Here is a 26,101-nt window from a genome sequence, read left to right as displayed (position 1 = left end):
AACCTGTCTTAATAAAGTGGCCTTTCTTGCTGACTAGGAAGTTGTGGACAGTGACTTTATTGCGTGAGGGGGGACCCGGGGAGAGCCGAGCGCGAGCCGGTCTCTCCCCGGGTAGGTTCGCGCGGGTCAATGGCCACGGCAGGTGGGGCATTGATTAATGAGGGCCAGGTGGGGGAATTAGGGCCAGCACAGGGCTAGGGAGCATTGCGCACTAGGGAGGCGGGCGGCGAGGTTAGTTTTTGTCCCACCCACCCTTCCCCCTTTTTTCTTTAGGCCTTTTTGTTTTTCCAGTGCTTACGTGCTGGTTTAGTTTTTTTTTTTTATTTTGCCACTTTAAGACAGGTTGGTTTTCTTTTTGGGCGGATTTTAGTGGGGGGTGGGCAGCCTGGAGCGGGTTGGTTCATCCTCAATAGGCAGTTGTAGGAAAGGAAGGGGTATACATAAGAGTTAGGGGCTTCTGGTTTGGTTAGGGTTAACTTGGTGGGGGGTTTATCAGTGGGTAGGAATGATCTGTTAGGCTGAGAGCAGTTTGAATTAGTAATTAAATAAATAAATAAAGAAGTGGTTTGATGTGTTGTTTATAACCTGTCTCAATAAAGTGGCCTTTCTTGCTGACTAGGAAGTTGTGGACAGTGACTTTATTGCGCGACCTCCTCTGATGTGTATGTAAGACTTACCTTTTGTCCCGAAGTTTTGTCCTGAATTTTGATCTTCTGTCCTGAATTTTGACCCTTTGCCATGGATTTTTACACTCACCTTCCTGAATTTGCACCCATGCCAGTTTGTCACCCTAACTGGCCTTCAACTCACTGCTAACCGACTTCCTGAACTCCCACTTGGTCACTGTGCCGTCTGTGCGCCACACAGAGCATGGCCGTCCGAGCACCCCTTCTACGCACTGCAGATAGCTGAATGCAGCCAATCAGCTGCTAGCAGCAGTCTAGCTAACCTATCAGATCTGCCTCCTACCCTCCCTTCCTGGTCTTTTAAGGGGATGGACAGCGAATTGGATCATGTGACAAATAGAGGAGTAAACCATCCCACGGGGCTCTTCCACATGTAGAACCGACGGGACCTACCGCATGTAGAACTGTGCACGGGCAATGCTTAGCATGGGAAAGGCAGGGCACATGAACTACAAGAACGTAACGTGAGCTATATGCACATAGATGCGTGCGGCGTAAGCAGTGTGCGCAGGCGGTGCTGAGGAAACAGCTCATCACCTCTGGAGGTGTGTGTTGCATGCACAGCCGCTTGGGATCTGCACTGATCAAAGGCGCCAAGTGGGCATAATCTGGACTCGTGCACTCCTCACAAGAGTTGTGTGCACAGGAGTTGGATATCTGTGCTGAACAGCAGCGCAGGGTGCACGAGTTTTACGTATGTGCACAGGGACAGGATCTGTGTGCTGATATTAACAGGAGCCGGCATCAGCCCAGATCGCAAGAACTGTGTGCATCGGACCGGACCCCTCCTTCTGTGCTGGCCCAAGAAGCGGGCGTGGAGGGCGAAGTTGGACACCCGTACAGACGAAAAAAAAGCGGTATGCACAGGAGCCGTGCATCTGTACCGATCACGGGACCTGGACAGCTGTACTGTTCACGCGAGTTGTGTGCACAGGAAGTGGACGCGTTTGCTGGTATGATGTGTGTACAAAGAAGTTCTTCATCACCGCGGATCACTGGCGCTTTGTGCACTGAGCTGTAGATGCGCCCTGACTCAAAGACGGCTGCGCGCAGGAGCTGAGACCAACCGAGCTGCGTGCAAGAATTAGCGGCGCAGGAAATGTGAAGAGTTGCTGGGGAAGAGAAGTAGTGCCGGACAAGCGAAAGGGTGCTCGGAAGTGGAGCATGAGAAATTAAGTGGTGCTCGTGGAGGCAGTGGTGCAAGGGAAGGGACTCGGTCCATTAAAAGCGAAGCGACGCGGGCAAGTAGTACGGCTGGAGTGAAGCGGGAGATAGTGCACCCGAAGTGAAGCTGTGCATCTGAAATGAAGTGGTGCTGTGGAAAAGAATAGTGCAGGAGCAGGGACTCGGTGCATTAGAAGTGAAGCAGGACAGGAAAGAAGAAGCTGAAGTGAAGTGTGCAAGAGAAGTGCATCATAAGTGCGGCATTGCAGGAGAAGACAAGCGGTGCTGGAGTCCCGAAGCGGAAGAGCAGAAAAAAGTGCTGCAGGAGAAGCGAAGAGATGCGGAACAGGCAGTACCTGGGGTCTGCGCAGCAGGGCTCCCTGTATCAGAGCAGGTTTGTTTCTATCATTAAAGTCATGTACGGAAATGTGCAACCGACCACCCCTCAAGTACTCTGCAGCCGAGGTGATGCAGTGTGAAGTCTTGAGGCAGGTGGTACACCTATGGGTATTGGGCAGTGTGAGAAGGTGGCACTTTCACAGAGGCTGTCAGGCTCCGTTAGTCGTGATCCAGCACTTTCATGAAAATCATATTAAATTCCTACACGCATTAAATACTTTAGGTATTCTTAATATTGCATCGTGCCGGGTAGCACATCGCTCGCTTTTATTGGAATGATGCTGCCTTTTATTGGGTCAATGCAAATTATGTATTTGTGTCACAAGTACACAGACAGGCTTTTAGAAGCCAGCAGGACCCTTCTCAGAAGAGGAAACCAGATAAGCCAATTGTCCCGTTTCTTTCACCAAGAAGGGAGTGGTGGGGTGACTGAATACGACGGAGGTGGTTGTCGTTATTATAATTAAGCAGGCACCTGGAGTGTTAAAAAGTCTTTCTTTTTTCACTGTACACAATAACAGGCTTCTTTGCCCCCCATCCTGCTGCACTGTTGTCATATGGTTTTGGGGTACAGTGATGAGTTCGGGGATGCTCATGGCTGTCGGAAGTAAGACCAGGCGAGGTTGGGCACACACTTGTATTTGTAGTTAAAGTGAGTGGAATTGCTCTCTGTGGGCTGAGCTGGAGATGCAACCTTGCATATTCTCCTGGTTTTTGTATTGAACGGTCTGTTTTTAAGAGATGATGTACCCCCCTCCCGTGTCCTACAGGCACAGGGGGTCCAGGGAACACAGAGGGACCAGGTAAGTAGGAGCAGCTTGATTGAGACAAGCTGTTCTGGGGTTACATTTTGCAGGTGCATGCCTGAGTTGCCTCAGAAACTGCTCTGAAATAAACACAAATATATCTTTAATTCAATTCCTGTACTAAAGTGGTTTCTGGCAGGAGACCCGGGGGTGGGTGGGAAATCCTATATTGTAAAGCAGTGATGGGTCATCCTCGCAGTATTGCCACGGGTGCATTTGTTGCCAGTGGTTGAAATATAGCATTTTTGGTTTTCCTGTGAATTACCTTCGACCGGCACAGTTCATTATTTGGAGTTGTCGTGAATATTTCTGCTGAATTTTGTGCAAAAACGGTATGCAGGTTGAAAATGTTGGGTGACACATGGATATCTCCATTTGATCTTATCTTATCTTAAGGGGATTTTCTATAGCGCTCTGACACCGTAAGTTTCCTGGCGCTAATTGGGTGCTGAGAGGTGTAAAGCAGGAGATCTAGCCAGACTGTGTGAAGAGACTAGTTTTTTGTTATGAGCAAGGACGTTGTTTAGTATTTATTGTCAAGACAGTTTGAGAGAGCTGTCGTGTGGTTGTTTTCTAAGTTTCTTGTCTTGTTTAAACTTGGGATGGCAGTGTTGTTTTTGTCAATGGGGACTGATGCTATGAGATTTGCACTTAGCAGTGGCACCATATCTGTTATATTTAGGTTTGGCTTTCTGACTGTCACTTATATCATTTTTGTGCTTCAACCTTATAGAGACGCAAGATAAAGGATGCTCAGTGCACTATGTGGAATTGTTTGCTTTCCCATTGGTTGATCAAGAGATATGTGCAAACACCATACTCCAGGAATGAAGTTTCATTCTGCAGACATAATAATACTGCATATGATGTTGCCATTAAAACTATCAATTCCATAGGTTCCTTCATAACTGCATTGGAAAGTAGACCATTGCCACGAAGATGTTTGAGATGAAGCACTTAAATGAAAAATGGGTCAACTTGCTACAAGATGGACTTTTTGTTTTCATATTGTGAGAAAGTACCATATAAAATTAAGAAAACTACAATTTACCGTAGCAAACCACAAACAAGTCAACTTTTGGACATAATAAAAAGCAGTATTATGGTTGTCGGTTTTTAGCTGTGGCCTTAGTCAAGACCTTTTCCGTTTTTAAAAATTGTTTTATGAAATATACTTAATGGGGCTTTCAGCCAGCCTTCTTCATCCATTGGTCTGTTGTGCCATGACAATTTTCTTCTGCCTGCAACAGAATACAGCACGGGGCAGTAGGAAAGCTTACTTTAGCCATTGTCTACCTTCACTGTAATTGGCACATTTTGCTCTTTCACAAGGAGCATATCGTCACACAAAGTAGTTCCCATCAACAGCATGGACTGCTATGGCAATATGTGCTTTTTTTAGACTAGAAAAATGTGCTTCTTACTTTTAGTCTATGTTTTTTATGATGGCGAGGTTCTGGCAGCTTCCCAACAATAACATTTTATAAAAAAACATGACGGACAACAATTGTTAAGACAAAAGGATGGTAGCCAAAGTCCGACCTATTTGCTTTGCCAGTGCTTGTTTTAAATAACCATCAGGCCTTGTGTGTAGCTGCAATAGGTCTATGTAATGTGGAACATCTTCATTTAAAATAAGTTTACATTTTGGAGCTTGTAGTTTTGCAAAACAGTGCTGGTCAAAAACCTATGACCAGCTCAAGGTGTCACACATCATTTTGCAACTCTATAGGTGTGCCTTTATGCCTAATGGTAGCCTTTACAAACAATAATGTTTTAGATATGGCATCTATTCTCAATTTGCTTTCTTGGTCTCTAAACAAGTCACCCAAACGCATTAGAAAGAATGTCTGACAGTGCTATTTAAAACTACTACAAGTAATAGAAGGCAAAGTAAGAGAAGCATTGGCAAAGGAAATAGGTGGACCATTGGCTTTGTCAATGCTTATTTTGTTTTATTGTGGCTTTTACAAAACTTTATTGTTTGGGAAGCTGCCGGGCCTTCAGCAATGTAAATAAAACAAATTGTCTAAAAGCAAACATTTTTATGGTCTCACTAATCACACATTTCTATAGTAGCCCCTTGCACTTAAGGGAACAACGTTGTGTGTGCATGTGCTCCTTGTGAAAGGGCAGAATGCTGTCACTCACAGTGAAGTTAGCCAATGGCTAAAGTGGGCTGACCCACTGCCCCATTCTGTAGTGGGCGGAAGAAACGTGAAAGAAAAAACAGGCCAGTGGACGAAAAGGGCCTACTGAAAGTCCCGATAAGTAAGTTCACTATACATACACTTTTAGTAAAATCAAATGGTCTTGGCTAACACCAGATTAAACAAAAGCCATGGGTGAACAAGATAATCAAGCCATAACATGGGAAATTTTGAGTTCTCTTTGACTTTATTGTAAACCAAGCTATTGTGAATCGAAGTGTGCCCCATTATGCACCTCCTTGTGTCCACTGGAGCACATCACGCACTGATCACGAGGAATTTCACCAAGTGCTCCCATGAAGTACATTACCCTGTGATCCCCTAAGGCTTTTAACTCCGTACTCCCCAGAGTAGCATCTCTAGTGCTTCTCTGTTGCAAATCACACTCTCTGCCCTGATGCAAATGACCTTGTTCCCATCACCCCACATCATTCAGTGCCCTGGTTCAATGTCTGTAACCCTTGCGGGTCTCTGCAAGGGTGCCTGCTTGTCTGTTGGATGCTATGAAAAAGGGTGTTGGTAGGTGTGTTGATCTGGGGCATGTCTTGTTCTGTGTTGTGTGCACTGTCTGCATACACTACACACGTGTCAAACCTATTGGCTTTATAAACTAATTTTCTCTTCTTTTATAGTTGTAGATTCTTTGTGTGTAGCAGGCCTTTAATTTGCTTCTTTCAGCTTTTAACATTTTAAATCTAGATTTTGCTTTCTCCCCTGGAAAAATCAGAGACGGCCAATGTCAAAGAGAAGTGCTTCAGTTCCGAGGTCTTTTCATCATTCCCAAATCCTACACAAGACCTCCATTTAGTGGGAGGGGCAAGACCGTCTGCTGGGGCGAGGGAGAAAGGAATAAAGGGCTACCCAGCAAAATGCCCATTAGTTGAGTTTCTCTCCACAAACATAGGTTAATATCACCACCCCGTACTGAAAAAACGTTGACAATGCCAGTAGTTCTGGCCCTGGGAAGCTTTTGCGATTACAAAAATTAATAATAATTATCGCAGTCATGTGCCACAAATTATTTTAAAAAAATGCTGTCCATATGATTCCAAGTGAAAGCATTACATTAAAAAAAGCCTTTGAGTATAATTGTAAAGGAACAGTGCAAGTGCTTCTTAGCAGGCAATTGAACTTGAAACAGGTAAAGATAGCTTTTTTAGCATTTATGTACAACAGAGGAATATGAATGAATGAATAAATGAATGAATGAATTAGCTTTTGCATAGCGTGTGCATACTCCAAGGAGTGTCCCGGCACTGACCGTTGGAGATCCTGCCATCTGCCCAAAAAGTTAATCGTTTTATTCATTTTGTTGAAACAGACAGTTTTTTTTAACACAGGAAGCTCTGAAATGGCATAGAGTTCCCTAGGGATTGTATTCCGTGCCTTTGAGCCAAGAAAAGAAAAAGATCTTCCGCCCTTTTTTGCCCCGCAAATTTGAGTAATTCTGTATTAAAAGATGTATGTGCATCGCAGCTCTTTGCAGGGGGCATACGCACATATCCTCCTCAGATAGACGGCTCCTTTCTCGTGGAGCGCTTTATGTGCTATGACCAATGTCTTGAAACGAATCCTCTTTTTGATGGGCAACCAGTGAAGTGCCCTCCGAAGTGGGGTCATATGTGTTCTTGGAGCGAGGTTAAGAAATAATCTTGCTGCCGCATTCTGGACTAACTGTAAACCGCTGAGAAGATAGTCTGGGAGGCCTAAGTAGAGAACATGTCCATAATCAAGCCTCTAGGTGATCAGGGCTTGGCCCACTGTTTTCCTGGTTTATTCTGACAGAAAAGGATAGCATTTCTTCAGAGAGCGTAGGATCCCAAAACAGGAGCCCACCATTGTCTGAATATGTAGTTGAAAAGACAGGGCACTGTCAATTTTAATTCCCAGGTTTTTTTTTTTTAGTTTTTAATTTTTTTTATTTATTAGAGTTTTCTATAGCGATGGCTAAACCTGGAGCTATCAGAGCGCTTTACACAAAGTTACAAAATTACATCAGTTACAAGTTACATCAGTTCCAAGAAAACAACTCAAGTGCATCAGAAGACGAGGTAAATGGAGCTTAGAAGGGTAAGGGGGTGGGGTAAAGGTATCGGAGGGAGAAAGGATGGAGATAGGATGGATGGAGAGACGAAGGAGAGTCTGCCCGAAGTCCGGCTGGGTAGGTGACGGCCGAGGGGAAAGTCCACGGCCCATCTCCTCTATAGCTATCTGGTAGCTTCAACGGGCATCAGTCAAGCGGCTAGGTCTCATTGAGAAAACAGTTAGAGAGCAAAGAGGAGGAATAAGTGGAGCATAAGGAGAAAGGGGGTGGAGTGAAGGGGTAGGATGGAGAGCACGACGGAGAGACGAAGTAAGGTCTACCCAATATCCGGCTGGGTAGGTGACGGCCGAAGGGGTAGCCCACAGCCAATCTCCTCTATAGCTATCATGTAGCTCCACGGGGGCATCGGCCAAAAAGTTAGGTCTCCACGGTCAGAGGTAGGTTCACAGATTTATAGCACTTTACCACAGGATCGTTACGTTACAAGTTACATCAGTTACAGGAGCATAGTAGGGTACAGTAAACCAAAGCAGAGTTGTGAGAATTCGTAAGAGGGAGGAAAGGAGCAAGAGCAGGGAGACGAAGACGAAACTGTGCCCAATGTTCGGCTGGGTAGGTGACGGTCGAGGGGGAAACCAGGGCCAATCTCCTCAATAGCTATCTAGCAGCTTCACCAGGCATTAGTCGTGTTGCTCAGGTCTCAGTGTTCAGGAAAAGTAGGTTAGAGTAGAAACAGGGGCAACAGTTGCATAGTCAGGTAGCGGAGGAACATGTCCCCACTAGGAGCAGAGGTAAAAAGGAGTGGAGGGGGAGTAATCCAGAGAGGGAGCGTGGGCTGCCAAGAGAGCGAAGGCAGAGGCGGCCGCCTTATTAAAGTCAGGCACGATGTGTTCAGGCCTATGTAGGCCATGGTGAGCCCTAGATATTCAGGGAGCAATGTGAGCGATGACGTGGGGCAGCCGCAGACACCTAGCATTTGATTGGTTTGTCTTCAGTGGAATAGCAGATAAGTGAGCGAATGAGGAAGGAACTGCAGCAGACCTCCTCAGGAGCGACAATGGATTTCTGACTGCATTCCTCAGTAAAAAATGAAACCATGGTTGTTGCTTCTCTACCAGAGCAGGTCAATCTTTCCTTTTCAGGGGTTCTGCCTGAAAAGTTTACCTGGGGCTTTCTTTTCTGCTCAAATGTGTACTCGGTCCAAAGTAGTGTCGGGGAAGGGACTCTCAGCCACTGATCTCAGAATAGGGAGAGAGGGACCGTCTTTTTGGGGAGGTGGCCGTCTTGGGGATCTGGGGGCGGAGTGTCTTGAGCTACCACGTCCTACACACCTCTAGAGAGGTCACCAAAAAACACAATCTCTGTTTTATCGGGGTTGCATTTTAGGTGGTTCGATGATAGCCAGTTAAACACATTTGAAAGACAGGACTTGATGGTCCTTCCAAATTAGGAGTCTTATTAATGCAAACAAAAGGTACTATTGATTTGGAATCAAAATAACCTGAATGTTTAGTTCAAACACACAAGGGTGCCTTAAAAAAAATAAAAAAGGATTATGGGCCAGTTTATATATTGCTGGAGAAGAAACTCCTTCCAACTGAGACATAGTTCCCACCCGACCAAGACTGTGGTCTGTCCGCTTACCCATATTAAATGTGGTAGAGGCACGACGCTGGAGACTACTCCATCCCCACCAGGGCCAAACTCCTCTGAGGGCCAAATGGAGTAAGGCCCAAAGGAGGTTTGGCTATATGTCCGCCCACCTAATTTAGATGGGCAAATATATAGCTGTTTTTCAATGCCCATCACTGCCAGGAAAATCCTGGTGGTAAGGGGCATTGAAAAGTGTTCAGTACCCCCACCGCCATGGCAGTAAACTCCCATGGTGGGGGCGGGGGGCATTGTTTTTTTGAAAATTATGAAAGTAAAAAAAAAAACATTTGCATTTGCAGGAACCACCTTGACGGCAGTTCCTGTCAATGCCTGAAATGTTTGCTGGGCCGGCGGTCATTTTAAAATTTGGCCCACAGTACCTCCGTCAGGATGATAGAGTAATGTACTCTATCACAATGGGGAAGGATTGGCCGTCCGCCCCCCCAAAAAAAATTGGTCTCAAAGAATGGAAGGGAACAAATATTAGCAAGGTACAGTATTGGCTTACCAGACCTGGCTGGCACTGAGTGTTGTTCTACTTAGGCAAATGTTCGCTTGTGGTCAGGCAAAATGCCTTAGCTCACATTAGAGGATAACCGATGGGTGAAGCATACTGACCCATTTCCCCATGCTTTATGCTACGGTGGGCGGAACCAACATTTGAATGACAGTTCAGCTGTCCAGTGGAATAAGTGAGATGATCAAAGGAATCTCTACGCAGATATATTTGTACGCATTTTTGTTTTTTTGTTTTTTGATCACATGAGTCTGGTGAGGCTGCTAAATTTTCCTTTCGGCCAGACCTAAAAATATTTTACTTTGCTACATGTTTATACCAGAAGACCATAAATATATGTAGGCAACACTTAACACGACCTCTCCTTGAGTAAATGTATTGATAAAACAGTATTAATATAATACTGTATTACTGAATTTTTCATCCATAGTGGTAACATGAAGGTGTATGAACCAGACAGAGTTCTGCGACCACACTAATGGCAATACAGCACTATACAAGTCTATTTCAAAATATTATATATCATAATAAATATTGTATCATAATATAAAATGACATATGAGAGTAAGCCCTAGTCTCGGAAGAGGTAAAATGACCAGGATTAAAGCAGCAAAGTAATTAGTCCTCAGCAATCCAAGACTTTGAGAAGGTGTCTTAGTGATTTGAGGTTTGAGCAAATGGATCACTGATTGAGATGCTTTATCCCTCCACCACTGACTCACTCACTTTCTCAGTACGACAGTGTCTAAGTTCTATGTGTTTCATATGAGTCTAGGCAGAGTGAATAAGTCTGTGTGTGAGTACCTCAGCGAGTGAGGTGGTGCTGAAGTGAGTTAGTGTTTGCGGTTAATCATTTACTGACCACTCAGTGCATGTGCTTGTTTGCCTGCTCGTGTCTCATGCTCACTGCATCTTTCGTAAGAGATGCCCTTAGAACAAGTCGCCCATTAGCCAAAGACCCGAGATGCTGCATCCCAGACTGTATTTCCATCCAAAGCAATAACAAAGCAAGGATTCTCTGGTTGTCCGAAATGTTCACAATCACTTAGATTAAAACTCTTTCCCTAGGATGAACGTGGAAACGGCATTTGGACTAATGCATAATAAATATTAAAGCAAGTTTGTTGACCTTTAAACTGAATTGAATATAAATCTATTTACAACCGCCTTAGAAAGAAAGAAAGGCGATACCAAAGGGGATGATGGACGGAGCGTTTGAGCAAATCAAACACTCACCCCTAGTCAACTGATCTCGGTTTAATCATCCATCACCATTCTTTAGCACACTCCACCACCCCAGTTCAGACAAGGCCATATGCAAATCAGTCTGACCCTGTGCCTCATGGGAACAGTCCAGCGCCGAACTGCCAAGCCATGTCTTCCCTGGACTGGAAACAAGCATACTGGGACCGGTTTCGGATTCATAATCCTCATCAGCCAGGCTATATTGAATCCAGTGGGAGAGTGAGCAAGGGACCCTCGTCTGGGCATACCTGTGAAAGGCAGTGAGTCTTTTAAGACCCTCAATGCTGCCCGGTGCAGGGTTTCACCTCTAATTCACTTTGGGTTCGCTATCAAAATAATGAGGCAAGCGCTGGAAACTGGAAGACAAGAAGAAGGTTTATTTCTCATGAGGAGATCACGTCAACTGCAGACACCGGGATATCTGAGGGAGGTGTTCTGCTGATAACTCATTTGGCTCTTCCTTTTATACAGGTTTTACACAGTGCATTTGTTTCATCAACATGGTTACACAAGCTTGGAGTCCCTGCCCCGGGCAGGTTGCCACACAAGCCCAACAGTAATTCTCTTCCCACCCAGGTCAAACAGACAATCTTATCTTGCAGCTGGACCTTACTTCAGGGTCTAAAACATGTGAGACCGGCCAGATCTAAGAGCCCGTTCTGGTGATAAAAACAGGTTCCATTGTTGGTAAAACAAGTCTTGCTTTTTGCAGTGCAATAAATCTTGTTTGCAAGGGTCTTTTTGGTATTTGGATCCTGTTTGTGTAACCTGGTGCAGTGAGAGGTTGAGTGCCCAAGGGTTTGCCTGTAAACAGAGGTGAGAGAAAAAACGAGTTTGTGGCAGCAAGTGGCGCTGAGGTTTGTCGTGGCAATAGAGTTTATAGCCCCCAGCACACATACCAGGTCGGTCAGAGGGATGCTAGTAAGGGCAGGGTGAAACAAAGGTGACCAACAGAGTACAAAATGGCTGCGATAGATTAGATAGATATTTCCACTCATTTTTTGGAGGGGACATTCATCGGGAATGTCGCATTGGAGGTGCGAGGGCAGAAGGGGGTGGTTGTTCTTCCTGTTTTGTTTAGCCAAAACTCGTTGTAGAACTGGGCGATGGTCCCGGCGGAAGTGGCATTGTCTTTGTAACTTTCTTGTAGGAGCATCATCCAGGCTAGGCAATATCCGTGAATAGAAAAGCGCCAAGGGATGAAAGGGATGGAATTTTCGGTGGTATGTGGTAACAGCCCACAGACACAACAGTTGCTAGTATTGGTGGCAATATTGTGCTGGTGCAGCATCTGCACAAAATAATTATTCCAGAATTCTTTACGTCGTTCTCAGAGATGTGGCGGTAGTGATACCAGTTAGTGTTCTTTCTTGGTGGTTGGTTGCATGGTGGGTGACAATGTTCTGTATGCAGGTGCATTCTCTTCAATGATCCAGAATGTGACCATTAGCAGGAGACAGGTGAGAAATGAGGTTACAAGTGCAATTGTCTTTGTGCTGTGCAGGTAGGCAGTCTTGGTGTCTTTGCGGTGGCTTTGCAGGTGCTCAGTTTCTTCCATCATCTTCGAGGGGCTCAACAACTGTTAGGACCACAGACTTTTGTCTGGCGCTTTCCTGGTAGCATTGGTTGACTGTGCTACCGATCTGAGACCTTGACTCAGTTAGTGGCCTGGTCGTTGGAGCACCCTCTTTTCGTCGATCTTAGGTTGTACCCTTTCTTGGATGGCACTGTGGGGTCGGGAAATTCTGATAGTTCGAGGATGCCTTGTGCGTAGCAACTCAGAGCTGGTCGGTCCTTCGGGAGTACTTCCTCTTGCACCTCCACCTCTTCACAGGTTGCCAGTGTTGGAGGGACTCGCTTGCAATGATGAGCGTGCAGCCAGTTTTGTTTTCCTTCCACTCGGTGGAAAGTTCAGGTGGTGATCAGGACTTGCCAGGGGCCCGTCCACCTAGGTTCCAGATTCTTCGCTCTTTGGAAGTTGCGAATCAATACATGGTCGCCTGGCTTTATTTCATGTCCCGGGCCCCTGGATTTGTCAGGCAAGGCTTGCTGCACCTGTTGGTGGATAATTGTTAGCTCGTTATTTCAATCTATGCAAATAATCTGACATTAATATGTTCGGGACATTGTTAATGGAGGTGAGTCTTGGTGCCGCTCTAATGCTCATAGGCCTGCCGAAGACCACCTCATACGGGGTAAGTCTGTGTTTGGTTGGGGTAAGCGCATCGATAGCAACGCGGGCGTCGGGCCATTTCAACCCGGTCGTGGCAACTATTTTGGCTAGTTTTAGTTTCAATGTTACATTGTGTCTCTCTACCAGGCCCGCTGATTGGGGGTGGAAGACGGCATGGAACTTTTGTTTTACCCCAACCCTCTCAGTATGTTCTGTATCACTTCGGCTACGAAGTGAGGGCCGTTGTCGCTCCTTAAAATTCTGCAAAGGCCGTATACGGGGAAGAATTCTTTCAGCAATGCTTTTGCAGTGGCTAAGGCGGTATTGTCGCGGGTAGGGTATGCCTCCACCCATTTGCTAAAAGCGCACACAACCACCAGGACATATTTTAGACCATGGCATCTCTCTTGGATGTAATCCATTTGAAGGATTTCAAAGGGGTGGTCAGGGACTCCAAACCCTCCCTGTGTTACTACTGTCCTCTTCCCTGGGTTGTGTTGTAGGCAGACTATACATTGTTGTACTAGGCGTTTTGCAGATTCTGTTATCTTGACATTATGCCACACTCTGGTGATTAGTTCAATCATGGGGGTGGAGCCTATTTGTGCTGGTAAATGTGCCATGGTCAATATGGGGATGAGGTAGCCATTGGGTAACAGCCATTTATTTCCGTCTTTAGTTCTCCAGTAATCTTCCACGTCTTTTAGTCCCACCTTTTCCCACTCGGTCAATTCGTCTTGTGTGCCTGTAGTCTGTATGTCCCTTTGAGTGGTCCTATCGTCAGTATATTGTTCAGCTTGTGACCTGGTCACATACATTTGTATCGTAGTTCTGTCTCCTGCCGTGGCTCGGGCAGTAACGTCTGCAAGTGCATTTCCCTGTCCAATGAGGTCAGTCACTTTCCTATGTACTTGGCATTTTATCACTGCTAACTTCTTGGGGAGGAGGACTGCTTGCGTCACGGCGGAGACTAAGTCTCCATGCAGGATGGGTGTACCGTGTGAAGTCAGGAACCCTCTTTCTCTTCATAAGATCCCAAAATGGTGAACCACCCGGAAGGCATATTGGCTGTCGGTGTATATGTTAACTGTTGTGCCATTTGCTAAGATACATGCTTGTGTGAGGGCAATGAGTTCTGTCGCCTGGGCTGAACGTTGGGGAATACGGGCTGTTTCCAGAATGGTTCGGGCTGTGGTGACAGCGTATGCAGCTGAGGTGGTGCCGTCTGGGAGTTTGAGGCACAAACCATCCACCCATAGTTCTCCATCTGGTTCTAGAAAGGTGGTGTCTCTGAGATCTATTCCACTCTTTGTTTGTTCATCGGCCAGTGTCACACAGTCGTGTAGTGGAGTCACGTTAGGATCATTTTCGGGTAGGGGTAACAGTGTGCCTGGATTGAGGGTGGTGCATCGCTTTAGGGTAATGTGCGGTGCTAGCAGGGTCAACTCATATCCTGTCTGTTGGGCGCTACTCAAGTGTTGGGTTTTGGTCTGGTTTAGTAGTGTGTTGACTGCATGGGGTACTAAAACAGTGACTGGATTGGAGAGCACTATTCCTTCGCTCAGGTGTATTGATACTGCTGCAGCTGCCACAGCGTTCAGGCATGCTGGCAGTGCTCTGGGTACTGGATCAAGGGTGGCAGAGAAATATGCACAAGGGCGTTGTTTGTGACCAATCGATTGTGTTAGGACAGACAATGCACATCCCTCCCTCTCGTGGGTGTAGAGGAAGATTGGTTTGGAGTAACCTGGGGTTCCTAGGACAGGCGCTGAACAAAGGGCATTGAGTAGTTCTTTAAAGGCTGACTACCATTCGGGGGTCCAGGGAGAGGTGAGGAGATGTCTTTAGCTAGGAGAGAGAGAAGGGGTTTGACAATGAGTCTAAAGTTCGGTAACCACTGTCGGCAAAATGAGGTGAGACCTATCAAAGAGCGGACTTGCTTCTGATCTTTGGGGACAGGGGTATCTAGAATTGTCTGGATCCTGTCAGGCGTGAGTTTCCTCCCTTCTTTTGATAAAAGGTGACCCAAATAGGTTACTTGCGATTTACAGAACTGCAATTTCTTTGGGCAGACCTTGTGACCATTCTCATCAAGAAAATGGAGTAGTTTGATGGTGGCTGTGACGGCTATTGGTATGGTGTCTGCTGCTAGAAGGATGTTGTCTACATATTGTATTAGTGCCACTCCATCTGGCAATTGTATGGCGTCCAACTGTCTTTTAAGCGCCTGGCTATAGATAATTGGGCTCTCAGTGTACCCCTGAGGTGCTCTGCAAAATCTGTACGAACGAGAGTTTAGGGTGAATCCAAATAGATAGTGGCTGTCTTAGTGTATAGGTATGGAAAAGAACGCGTTTTTGAGGTCAATCACAGTGAAGGTGGTGGCAGTGGAGGGGATTAAAGTCAAAATTGTTGTGATGTCGGAAACTACTGGGTATTGTGGCACTACGATTTTGTTTATCTCCCGCAGGCCAATGATGAAGCAGTAGGCTTGTCCGTCTCCCTCTCCCTGTTTCTTTACAATCGGTAGTATAGGGCTGTTACAAACGTTGCTCACTACTTCCTCTACCAAAGAGTGTATGTTCCCTGTCAGTGCCTTCTCACCCTCTGGTGATATTTTGTACTGCAGTACTTTCGGTAGGGTTGCGTCCTGTCGTATTGTTACGTGTAATAGGGTCAATCATCATTCGTCCTACGCCTGAATCAGCCCTAGCCCATAAGTGTGATGGCAAAGTGTCCAGTAGGGATGCGTCAGTCTTAGAGATGGGAAACATGTGCTGAGAAGGGTTCTCCCTATGGCTCTGGCAGTTGTCATACAGGATGACAAGCACCCCATCCGGTGAGAGTCTGATAGTCACATGGAAGTGTTTCAAAAGGTCAAGACCCATAATGGCGTCTGGGGTGTTAGAAGAGAGGAGGAATGTCGTTTCGATTTTATTGTTGTCAAGGTTACAAGGAATTGGTTGGGACAAAGGGTTGGTGGAGGCCGTACCATCAAATCCTATTGAGGTCACATGTGAGCCTGACAAGGGTGCCCTTGGAATCAGTCGTTTGGATAGTGCACTACGTGTTGCTCCGGTGTCTACCAAAAATGGTGACTTTGTGCCCATGACCTCAGCAGTAACATAAGGGCCTTGCTGATCAACATAGAGCTCGACTGGATCCCTCCCTTGCCCCTGGCTGTCCTATGCAAAGTCGTACGTATTGTCATAATCTGTCGGTTGGTAATGATTCTGTTTGGGATGGTCAAATGCTTTTACTCTTCCTGGCCTTTCCTCGCTTGCTTCACTCGCGTACCCTCTCCCATGTCCTCTTCCTCTCTGTCCACTTGCTATTTCCCTCGCCTCTCTGCCCCTACCAGCCCCTAACAAAGCCGGGCATTGGGATTTCCAGTGTCCATAGTGAGCTAAAAACCGGTGATGGATTAAAACCAGATCAGTTGACTGGGAGTGAGTGTTTGATTTGCTCAAACGCTCCATCCATTATCCCCTTTGGTATCGGTTAGAAAGAAAGGCAACTGCAGATAATGTGAAGTCCACACAGTTAGAGACAAATACCAAAGGATACGTCATAGCCACGGTTACAAAGTTGAATAAAGTTAGTTGAGTTTGGATGGGGAAGTCTAGTCCAATGTCTGATGCCAGCATTTAAAATTGCTGAATGTTACTGAAATTATTTTGCTGCAAATTTACCATTCCATTTCAATAAACATTATTTCGGTCAGCTTAGACCAGAGGTCTTCAAACTTTTTTGCTTTGAGCCCCCATAAGCAAGTTGTTTATAAGTTGCCCCCCCCCCTTCAATACTTTGTGAGAAGTATTGAGAGAGCGGTAGAAACAGGCTGAGCACAGGGGGCAAGATTTATGAGATAACTTCAGTGGTACTGCAGTTCGCAGTTCACAGTCCACAATGAATTGGAGACTTATAAAACAGCAACTACATCGAACAAAACCATTAATTAACCCAAAAATACTGCTCCCCATAATTGGGGTGTTGTACACCCCTCACACTCCTGGGCCCCAATGCAACTGCGCCTGCAGCACCAATGATAACTGAGGCCCTGCGTAGTAGGCTATCACCTCTGCTGATTTTACCTCTTCCCCACCCCGCTTAACCATCATGCCATCCTGGCAACAGGCTCTCTATCCCTTTCAAGAAAAAACATTCTCCCACATGATATCGCTCTTTTTTCCGCAAGTGTGCCCTAATGTTATATATGGCAATAAGTCCTCTTGACCCTTTTTTAAAATGAAAGCGGTAACTGTAATGCAGTGTGCCCATCAGAACCCTGGACTGCTGCACCCACTTCACTAATGATAGCTTCTGCCAAGCAAAGCAGGTTATCTCCTCTGCCATTTGTTTAAAAAAAAAAACAGGGCTCCGATTTTGCTACACCCCCTTCCTGCCATATCTCTGAGGCTAAACTAAGGTGCCTCCTCTGCTTCAATTTTCCCCTCCCTTGAGCCATTGCTTCGAGGCTTAAAGCAACACTGACATACAAGTGTGCATTGGGACCTAATGCAAGTCAAGGAGGGTGGTAAAACTGCCATGATTGGGGTTTTCTTGGCTCGTCATGCCATGGGGCCCTGGTGCCACTCTACCTGCAACATTAATCATACTTTCTTCCCTCGAGTGTGAAAAATAAATGCAGCAAGGGTGACACAGGCTCCAATGCTAGCAAGGATCATGGGCCCCCATAGCACCTTTTCTTATAGTAAGGAAGACATAATTGTGGGATAGTGGTCACTTACACCCTTGCCATAGTATCTGTTACACTAATGATTGTGATGGCCCTTGAAAAAAAAAAAAGCTCCTATATACCACACCCTTCCTAGGGGGCATCTCTCTGAGGAAGTAGTCTCTGTTCATTTGTAAATGAAAAAATGAGTCCCCACATAGTGGCCCCTTCTTCTGAGCCACAGCTTTGTCACTACCCATGGATCTTGTTCCTTTTGTGTTTCTCCTCTGTTGTTACTAATTAATAATGACTTACATGTTCACAGTGCTTTCTGTCACGGGCTGGGACTTCATAGCACTATAACTTCATGTCAGTATTCCACAATGTGCCAACTAGGATACAATTCTGTGCCTGTCTGGTCTCACACACAAACACACAGATATCTACAGTGATCGCAGTAACCAACTGAGATGTCACATTCGGCACTATACGATTACTTTTTATGTGTTAGTTTTATATAGAGCAAATTTGACTCGAAATAGTGCAGCACTTTAAATGAACACAATTTACATTACACAAGGTCACGTTCATTTGTTGGCACAGAAGATTAAGTGATTTGCTCAGAAAAACGGGATGTTTAACTTGCAATTATTTTTATTTCATTGTGTGTTTTTGCCATTGTAGCTGCATATAAAATAATAAATTCCTTACAGAATAGTTTGTTCTTCTAAGCCACCTCTTTGACCCTGCCGCCGCTCTCAATGACCCCAGCCTCCATAGCACGGTGTTTCTATACTTTACACTTCAAATCTCTTTGTAAATGAAAACGGCCTGGAAATAAGCCAAATAAAGAAGGCCACACTTCCAGGCGATCTTAATTTACACTTATTTGCTGAGGGATTTGCGCTCCCCTGGTAATGCAGTCACGGACCCCTAGGGGGGGCGCCCCACAGTTTGAAGATCTCTGGCTTGGACCATAGAAGTGCATACACAGAAAATTTAAACACATAAAACATGTACTATAAAACCGTCCCCATGAATAGCTCTACAAGTTAATTGTTTGATAGCCTTGAAGTGCATCACAGGGGTCACAAGGTGGTAGATCCGGGGAATTCATATCTGCAACCCATCCTCATCCAGCTACCATGTGTGATTCCCCTATGTAAGGCACAACCTAATTATCCGCGGGTCTAACAGGCTAAACAACACTGAAGATTAAGAACACCAGAAACTGACTCTTAATCATGCCTTGTGGAAATCCTTTCAAAAGGACGGAATCCCATCACACGGAAGGGATTCCATCCTTTTGAAAGGATTTCCACTAGACATGATTAAGAATCGGTTTCTGGTGTTCTTAATCTTCAGTGCTGTTTAGCCTTTTAGACCTGCAGATAACTAGGTTGTGTCATTAATAGTACTGGGGATAATATTCGCGCAGGTCTCTAAACTTCCCTTGGACCCTCCACTCCCGGTTTTGTATTTATTTATCCCTTATGTAAGAGCCACATCGGCCATGAACAGCATCACATGCAATTTTATCAAAGTAAAAACTCATTTCATCAACGGACTTAACGTTAAAAAATTAAAAAGAGTAAAAATTTAAATAAAAGGTTAAAAGATATTAAAAATATAGGCTTTTCTGGCCGCAGAGGCGAGTTTAGAAACATCCAGTGAGTACGCCACATCGTGGTAAAGAATCAGGATACAGCAAAGACAATGGGCATATGAGTATCGTACTTCCGGACTCTAAATGCCTCCTCACCAGTGCTTGAAATGGAAAAATAAAAGTGCAGGTACTCTGTAGCAGAGTACTTGCTTGTTTCTGGGAAGTGCCGGAACTCTCCAATTAAAGGTATTGCATTTCTCTTGAGAAGCGCCGGTACTCTCCTCCTCAAAATAAAAAAAGTGCCGGTACTCTCTACTGGACAGTACCGGCTCATTTAAAGCACTGCTCCTTACAGTGCACAAACCATATGTTCCTGCACAGTTGGATAAGCCAGCAATGTCTGGCTGATTTGTAGTCAGGGCAGAAGAGAAAGACACAAAGCTCTGACTCTTCCTCACAGTTACAGGCAGGGCACACTCAGAATGTAATTTTTGACCATTTGTTAGAGAAAGCATGGAGCGACAAGATCCTGAATCTAAACTGGACGATTAGCTTCCTTGCCACAATTGGTTGGATGTCATCCAGGAAAGACTATTATTATGTACTCGTCTTTGAATCTCAAGAATTCGGCTGTCGAGTGTCCTAAGGCCGAACTCCCCTAGATACCTGTAAGTTTGAGCGTCCTATAAGATCTTACCAATTCTGAGCGTGAAATTCCAGGGCACACCTCCTAGGGTTACTCCATAAGCGTGATTTACCCAGCATTCAACATCCATCATTTACATGTACAAACCACAGTATTTTACCTTGACCCGGGAAACTCAATAGCTCCTTTAATTCTGACCGATAAACGGCCAGCTCTGGGGGGCACCTACAATCTGCGCCAAAAAGTTAGGGGTCTAAGTCCAATATTATCCCCAATTGGCCTGATTCCTAGATCCAGACGTAGAGGGAGGAGGGGTGAGGGGAGTACTAAGGGGGAGGACTAGCATCTGCCTCATAAAATTATTCTCTATTTTACTCAAGCTACCAGAGGAGCAATGGCCCTGTAATTCAGCCCCATACATTGTCGCACCCCTTGCTTGCACTTTATAAATTCAAAATTGACAAAATACAGGTTCAGGTAGCCTTGTGCCTTAAGAATGCATATTCTTGACTTATGGATCTGGCACATTTTTGGGTGGTCTCCTCCTACTGCTAGACATTTGCGTAAAGTTTGACTACCAATTCTTGCATCCAGGTCGTTGTTACTCTCTCTGGATGAGGTGGTTGGACCTATCAAGGCAGGGAATCGGAGTGTTGCATCCAGAAATATTTATACCAAGAGTGCTAATCAGAGATGCCCAGAGCCCCAGGAGTTCTGGGTATGGCTCATTTACAGAGGAAAGTAGAGAACAAGCATGGGTGGTCAGTGTTTTAAACACAGAGATAAACTTACTGATCGAGGCCATCCTCCTATAAAACTTCAGTTTCGATTTATTAACATAAACATCCAGTAAATTACAGTTTCTTGGAAGGTTACTAATCAGAGTTTTAATAATAATCTCCTTTCTCCCAAAACAATTGCACATATTGCACACATATGCCCTGCTCCTCAAGAAACAGCAGAGGTTTACAGGCCATGTGTGGGTAACCCTGATGGTAGAGCTGAGGCACTCTCTCCTAGCCTGATATTCACCCCCGCACTAGTGGACAAAGCTCCCAATGTTGAGCCCAATCAACCATAGAACACCGCACTTTATGGATAACCACAGGTTCCTGTGTTTTAGAAAAATAAATATTCTGTTTTGTGTCATGGAGTAGATCTTTCCTTTATTAAAGTGAATATCTGTTGAGGTTTAGGTGCTGGATGTGTATGTTTGCAAATATGCTTTGTAGCAGCCATGGAGTGACTATGATCTGCAATTCAGAGTACAAACGTCACTTGATGTGCAGTCCAATTTCTTTTTATTTATGTTGTGTTTGATATTAACAGTTTGTTATTTATTGGAGGGGGGGTATTTTGTGGGTTGAAAAATGTGGATGGAGAAACACTGGGGATGTGGGATTTAGCAGAGGCTGCGGGCACATTTTTAGGCATGGGCCTAGAGAAAACCCGTGACAGCCCTGCCCTCCTCTGTCTTTATGCCACATTATGGAGGCTGATATTGCAATCCTTTCCTCCTTTTGAAGGCATGGAGTCCATGGACACACTGATGTTGCACCCAAATCCTCACAGTTCCACCTCGACCTGTGGTTCTATTTCACGCTACAGAACTGGGTGCTGGATTTTGGCCGTCCCATCGCCATGGTGAGTACCAAGAGTCTACCTGACTTGTTAAGTGACCTAAAGTGGGGTGGATAGTGGTGACATTCATATGTTTTTTTTTTAAATAGTAGGCTTCTGAAGGAGTGTGGACATTTCAGACCTTGCAAGAGGCTCCTTGACTTTCATCTCAGGAGAGACTCCTTATTCCAGATCTCATTTGAAACTCCATAAAGCACAAATCGTGGTCAGGGCCGGACTGGCCGGAGTGGGCACCGGGCGTTTCCCCGGTGGGCTGCCAGGGTGGGGGCCGGTTTTGGGCCGGTGGGGACCGTTTTTGTTATTTGGGGTCGGCAATATAGGCCCCCTGTAACAAGCCACACCCTCCGCCTTCCCCCCCAGGGGACTGGCCGAGCAGCTTGCTAGGGCCGGTTTCGGATCCCAGTCCGGCCCTGATCGTGGTTAATAAATAAATAACTTTAAGACCCCCCTTAATGGGAGATTCCTCAAGTCTCACCTCACAGGAAACTCCTCCACTTCAGGGAAGACTCATCAGGCTCACCTTATGAATTCACTTCAAGTGATCGAGCATGTTACCAGTACATTCTCAAATCTACAAATTAACCCTATTCTTGGCTATTTTTGTGAGTGGAGTAAATGGTTGCCCACACCCTTGAAATACAGATGTGGCCCATCCGTACAGGCTGAGGGGCCACGCCCCCACCTATTTCCAGGCAAGAAGAGTTTCTGTCTGCTGAACCAAGGTCAGCCTGACGGACACTCTTCCTGTTCAGGTCAGGCAGACAGGAGCTATGCAGGCACTAAACGCGCAGGCTCCTGGCTGCCTTAGCGGAACTTTGCCAGGCTGAGGATTTCACAGCCCTGTGAGCATGACCTCCTCCGCCTGGCAAAAGCGTTTCGAGGGCCTCCCTTATAACGAGGGGGAGCTTCACCCATTGCCTCAGACCTGAGCACTTCAGTTTTAAGTCCTGAAGTGCCCAGGGCCGAGGGTCAATCAGGGACTCCATGTCACAGACTGAGGTAGGGTCAGCAGTCTAACTGAGTCCATCCACGCCCTGTGATGAAGTTAGGACTGCTGCCTTCCCTCATTGGCTGACCTTAGGACGGCAGCAATGCAAACCCTCCTGGGACCTCCTAGGCTTTCCTCTCAGCGATCTGCATGTAAGGTAAGTTTTAAGTTTTCTTTAAATGTTTGGTGCTTGCATGTGTGTATGTATGAATGTATGTGTTTTTGTTAGTGAGTGTGGTGAATGGGTGTGAGTGGTGTGTATGTGTGTGCACCCCCACCTCCTCCCTGGTAAAATTACCGGCTGCCACTGTTGAAATATGTTCGAGACTCCTATGAGTCCTCAACTCTTACCTCTTGAGAGACTCCATGGGGCTCATCTTCTAGGACATTCCTGAACTCTAAGAACAGAAGAGACCCCTCGGGTCTTACCTCAGTGGAATATCTTTGACTCTTGGGGACCTGCTGAGCACTTACTGCATAGGAAACAGCGTCTCCATCACGTCTTGGGAGCAGGGCCGGACTGGCATTTGCGGGCACCGGGCATTTCCCCGGTGGGCTGGAGGGGTGGAGGCCGGTTTCGTGGCCGCAGGGGGCGCTTTTCTTACAGAGTGCCGGTTTTGTAAAATCGGCTCTCTGTAAGAAAAGCGGTAGCAGCGCTTTGCAGTTAAGAACCCCCTCCCCTCCCGTTAACAGGGCCGGTGGAGAAGCAACCTGCCAGGGCTGGTTGCTGGTCTCAGTCCGGCCCTGCTTGGGAGACCCTCCGCTTTAAAGTCATAGGTGGCTCATAAATTGTAACCTCTAAGAGCGACTTTGATTCTCACTGGTGATGTTGGCCTCCTCACATCACTGAGTACTCATCGAGCCTTTTATTCAAGGGATTATGTGAACTGGTCTTCTACTGTGTATCTCAGCATTTCATAAGTGGTCCCAATACTGCCTCTTAGAGTAGGTGTTGTCAATATGTGCAGTAGGACTGCATGTGTGGGTAGAAGATTCTTTTGGGCATCCTAGTACAGTGAGTGGGTCTTGGACGTTCTTAGATATATCAGTGCAGGTTCTCAAATACTATCAATACCCCACTATTGCAGCTGTGAGTCTCAGAAACTCCTGGATACCAGAGGGCTGCATATGTTTGATTTGTTTGCCTCCTAGGTGCCCTACTACTTTACACATGTATCTCAGGTGCTCGTGGCCGCCGCCACCCTCATGCCAAAGTGAAACATATTGCACCCCATTAGTCCATGTGTGGGTTTCATTTACTCCAGGGTACTCTAATCTGCAAGTGTTGTGGCCTCGGAGTCCAAAGAATACCATTCTATAGCACACATGACCCCAAGTTATCCTACCAAAAAAGACCTGGTCCCCAGTTGCCTGCTGCACCTCAGTACTATATGTGGTAATTCCAGGTGCTTCTGGGTACCCTAAAACTATAATAAAATCTTTCAGTTGATCCAGGTAAAATAGTACTCCATGTATGTGCCACAGTTGCATCAGGGCATCCCAACGCTACAAGTCTGGGTTCCAGTTTATTTTAGCTTCCCGAAATTTGAATGTGTGGCCTGTAGTTACTCAAGGGTACCCCAGCAATTTATGTGTGAGGGTCATGTGTGCAATAGAATTTTACTTTTTGGTATCTGGTAGGTTGGTGGTTCCTGGTTATTCCATGTTACCCAAAATCTGAATGTGTAGGTTATAGCACTCCTAGAGTTCCTCCTATAGATGGATCCCAAAGCATTAGTGTACTCCAAATACCATTTTAACATAACTCTTTTTGTTAGGGTCTCATTGGCCCCTTTGTATTCACATTCGTTTATAACTGGATCTATAATACACATGAGTGGCTTATAAGGCATGTGGATAGTTAGTACCGCAAGTATTAATCTTAGCTGCCCCACACTGCGTAAAACACTACTGAATTTGTGAATTCCAGCGACCCACCTGATCAAATATTAGTGCTTGGAAAGACCCAGGATATACCTTTACCTGTACTGGTATAATTAATTGTGTGGCCCAGTTACCCAAGAGCATCCAACCCCCAATACCACATTTTCATTTCCAACCTTAGATTTTTTTCTCCCAATAGATTGTTTTCCCGCTGGATTGGTTCCCTCTGAATAAGCCGAGTGCAGGGGATTATTTCCACATGGCGTACAACATCATCACCCCCTTTCTCCTTCTCAAGGTGAGTCTTCTTGTTCACGAGGCTCATAGGGGTGGGCTATAGTTTGAGGAAGTGTGATGAAAGTATCTGTAAATCTGCGTCCATGTTTTCCAGCTGGTGGAACGTTCGCCGCAGACCCTTCCACGAGCAGTCATTTATGTGAGCATCATCACCTTCGTCATGGGCGCGAGCATCCACTTGGTGGGTGACTCTGTCAACCACCGCCTACTCTTTAGTGGCTACCAACATCACCTCTCTGTCCGTGAGAACCCAATCATCAAGAACCTGAAGCCTGAGACACTGGTAAGCCTGTCTTGTTATATTGCGCTGGCGATGAGAAGACTGTTACACAAACAGGAAGCCAGGCACTGCTGGTCAGATTAGTCTCATCTTCTGCCCATGGAGGGACACAGGAGCACTACAGAGACAGGAAGGCAGGTGCTGTAGTCCAGGTCCATCTGCAGTGGGACCAGCTGAGTGGCGACTACTCAATAAAACCTGCCCACTCCCAGTCACACGCTCCAAAAGATCCTCTGACCCGTTTGCACACTAAGGGCCTCATTACGATAGCAGTGGGGCTGCCACCGTCAGGCCGTCTGTGGTGGTCCCACCGCCATAGAACCATGCAGGGCTTTAAGTGGGATGAAAAAACTGGGGGGCCTCTCAAAGGGGCGTGGCCAGTGTAATTAGGGGCGTGGCTTTAAATCACTTACCTAAAAATCTGTGCTTAGCATACATAGTGTGCCGCCCGACTTGTATTTTGCTGTTTCCGTCATTGCATCCAGATATTTGATACAAGTAACATCATACCTACAACAAGTAAGGACTATTGGCTTTGTCAATGGTTATTACTTGCAGAAGATAAATAAGCTGCAACTATAACTTGTATATAATATTGACAAAGCTTCCAATTAAATCCTTGGTGACCCTACCACAATGTTGCTGCTCCTGAGTTTCAGAAAGAGAAGGGAAATCCAGAAAGAAAATGACTCTTAAAGAATTTCCCTTCCCCCACAACGCTCCCCTGGCATGACGTCATGCTGTAACTTCTCTACTACTGAGAAGTGAGCAGTGTGAGCAGTGCACATCCATGTGCCTGCTGTCTCGAAACGGGTCTCTATCGGGCTCTGTTTTGCGCCCTGGCACTTTTTTCCGGACTGCAGTGACAGCAAACAGCGGTCACTGCAGTCCAGGAAAAAACGGGCTGCCTGTGTCAGGGCTCAAAACAGAGCCCGATAGAGACCCGTTTCGAGGCCCCTTTTAAAAAACTGCCGGTGCTCAGACCCCTTGAGACCCGGTCCACTTAAAGCCCTGGAACCATGCAACACTGCTCGCCACAGTAGGATAGCGGGCAGATGGTCGGCGGGCGAGGAGACCATCCAACACTAATCCGACGGGCCCCTTGGACAGTCGGACAGACTGTAATCCCTACAATGGTGGTGGTGCCTGCTCAGGCACCGCCGTAGGGATTACAATGTCAGTGT

At 46.0% G+C, this 26,101-nt stretch overlaps 1 protein-coding gene across 1 annotated transcript in view; it reads left to right on the top strand.

Moving 5' to 3' along the window:
* The first annotated feature begins 1,015 nt into the window (after positions 1 to 1,015).
* The window catches only part of CLN6 (CLN6 transmembrane ER protein), an 83,792-nt gene continuing 58,706 nt past the window's right edge, over positions 1,016 to 26,101 (top strand). The window contains exons 1-4 of the mRNA XM_086958014.1: positions 1,016 to 2,244; positions 21,354 to 21,471; positions 24,540 to 24,638; positions 24,732 to 24,920. Of these exons, the coding sequence (XP_086814140.1) occupies positions 2,189 to 2,244; positions 21,354 to 21,471; positions 24,540 to 24,638; positions 24,732 to 24,920 (462 nt within the window). The 5' untranslated portion in view covers positions 1,016 to 2,188. The remainder of the gene's footprint in view (positions 2,245 to 21,353; positions 21,472 to 24,539; positions 24,639 to 24,731; positions 24,921 to 26,101) is intronic.

This window comes from Lissotriton vulgaris, chromosome 2_1 (genome assembly GCF_964263255.1).
Source record: "Lissotriton vulgaris chromosome 2_1, aLisVul1.2, whole genome shotgun sequence".
Taxonomy (NCBI): Eukaryota; Metazoa; Chordata; class Amphibia; order Caudata; family Salamandridae; genus Lissotriton; species Lissotriton vulgaris.
Note: the sequence above shows the minus strand (reverse complement) of the source record. Positions and strands in the feature narration are given on the sequence as shown.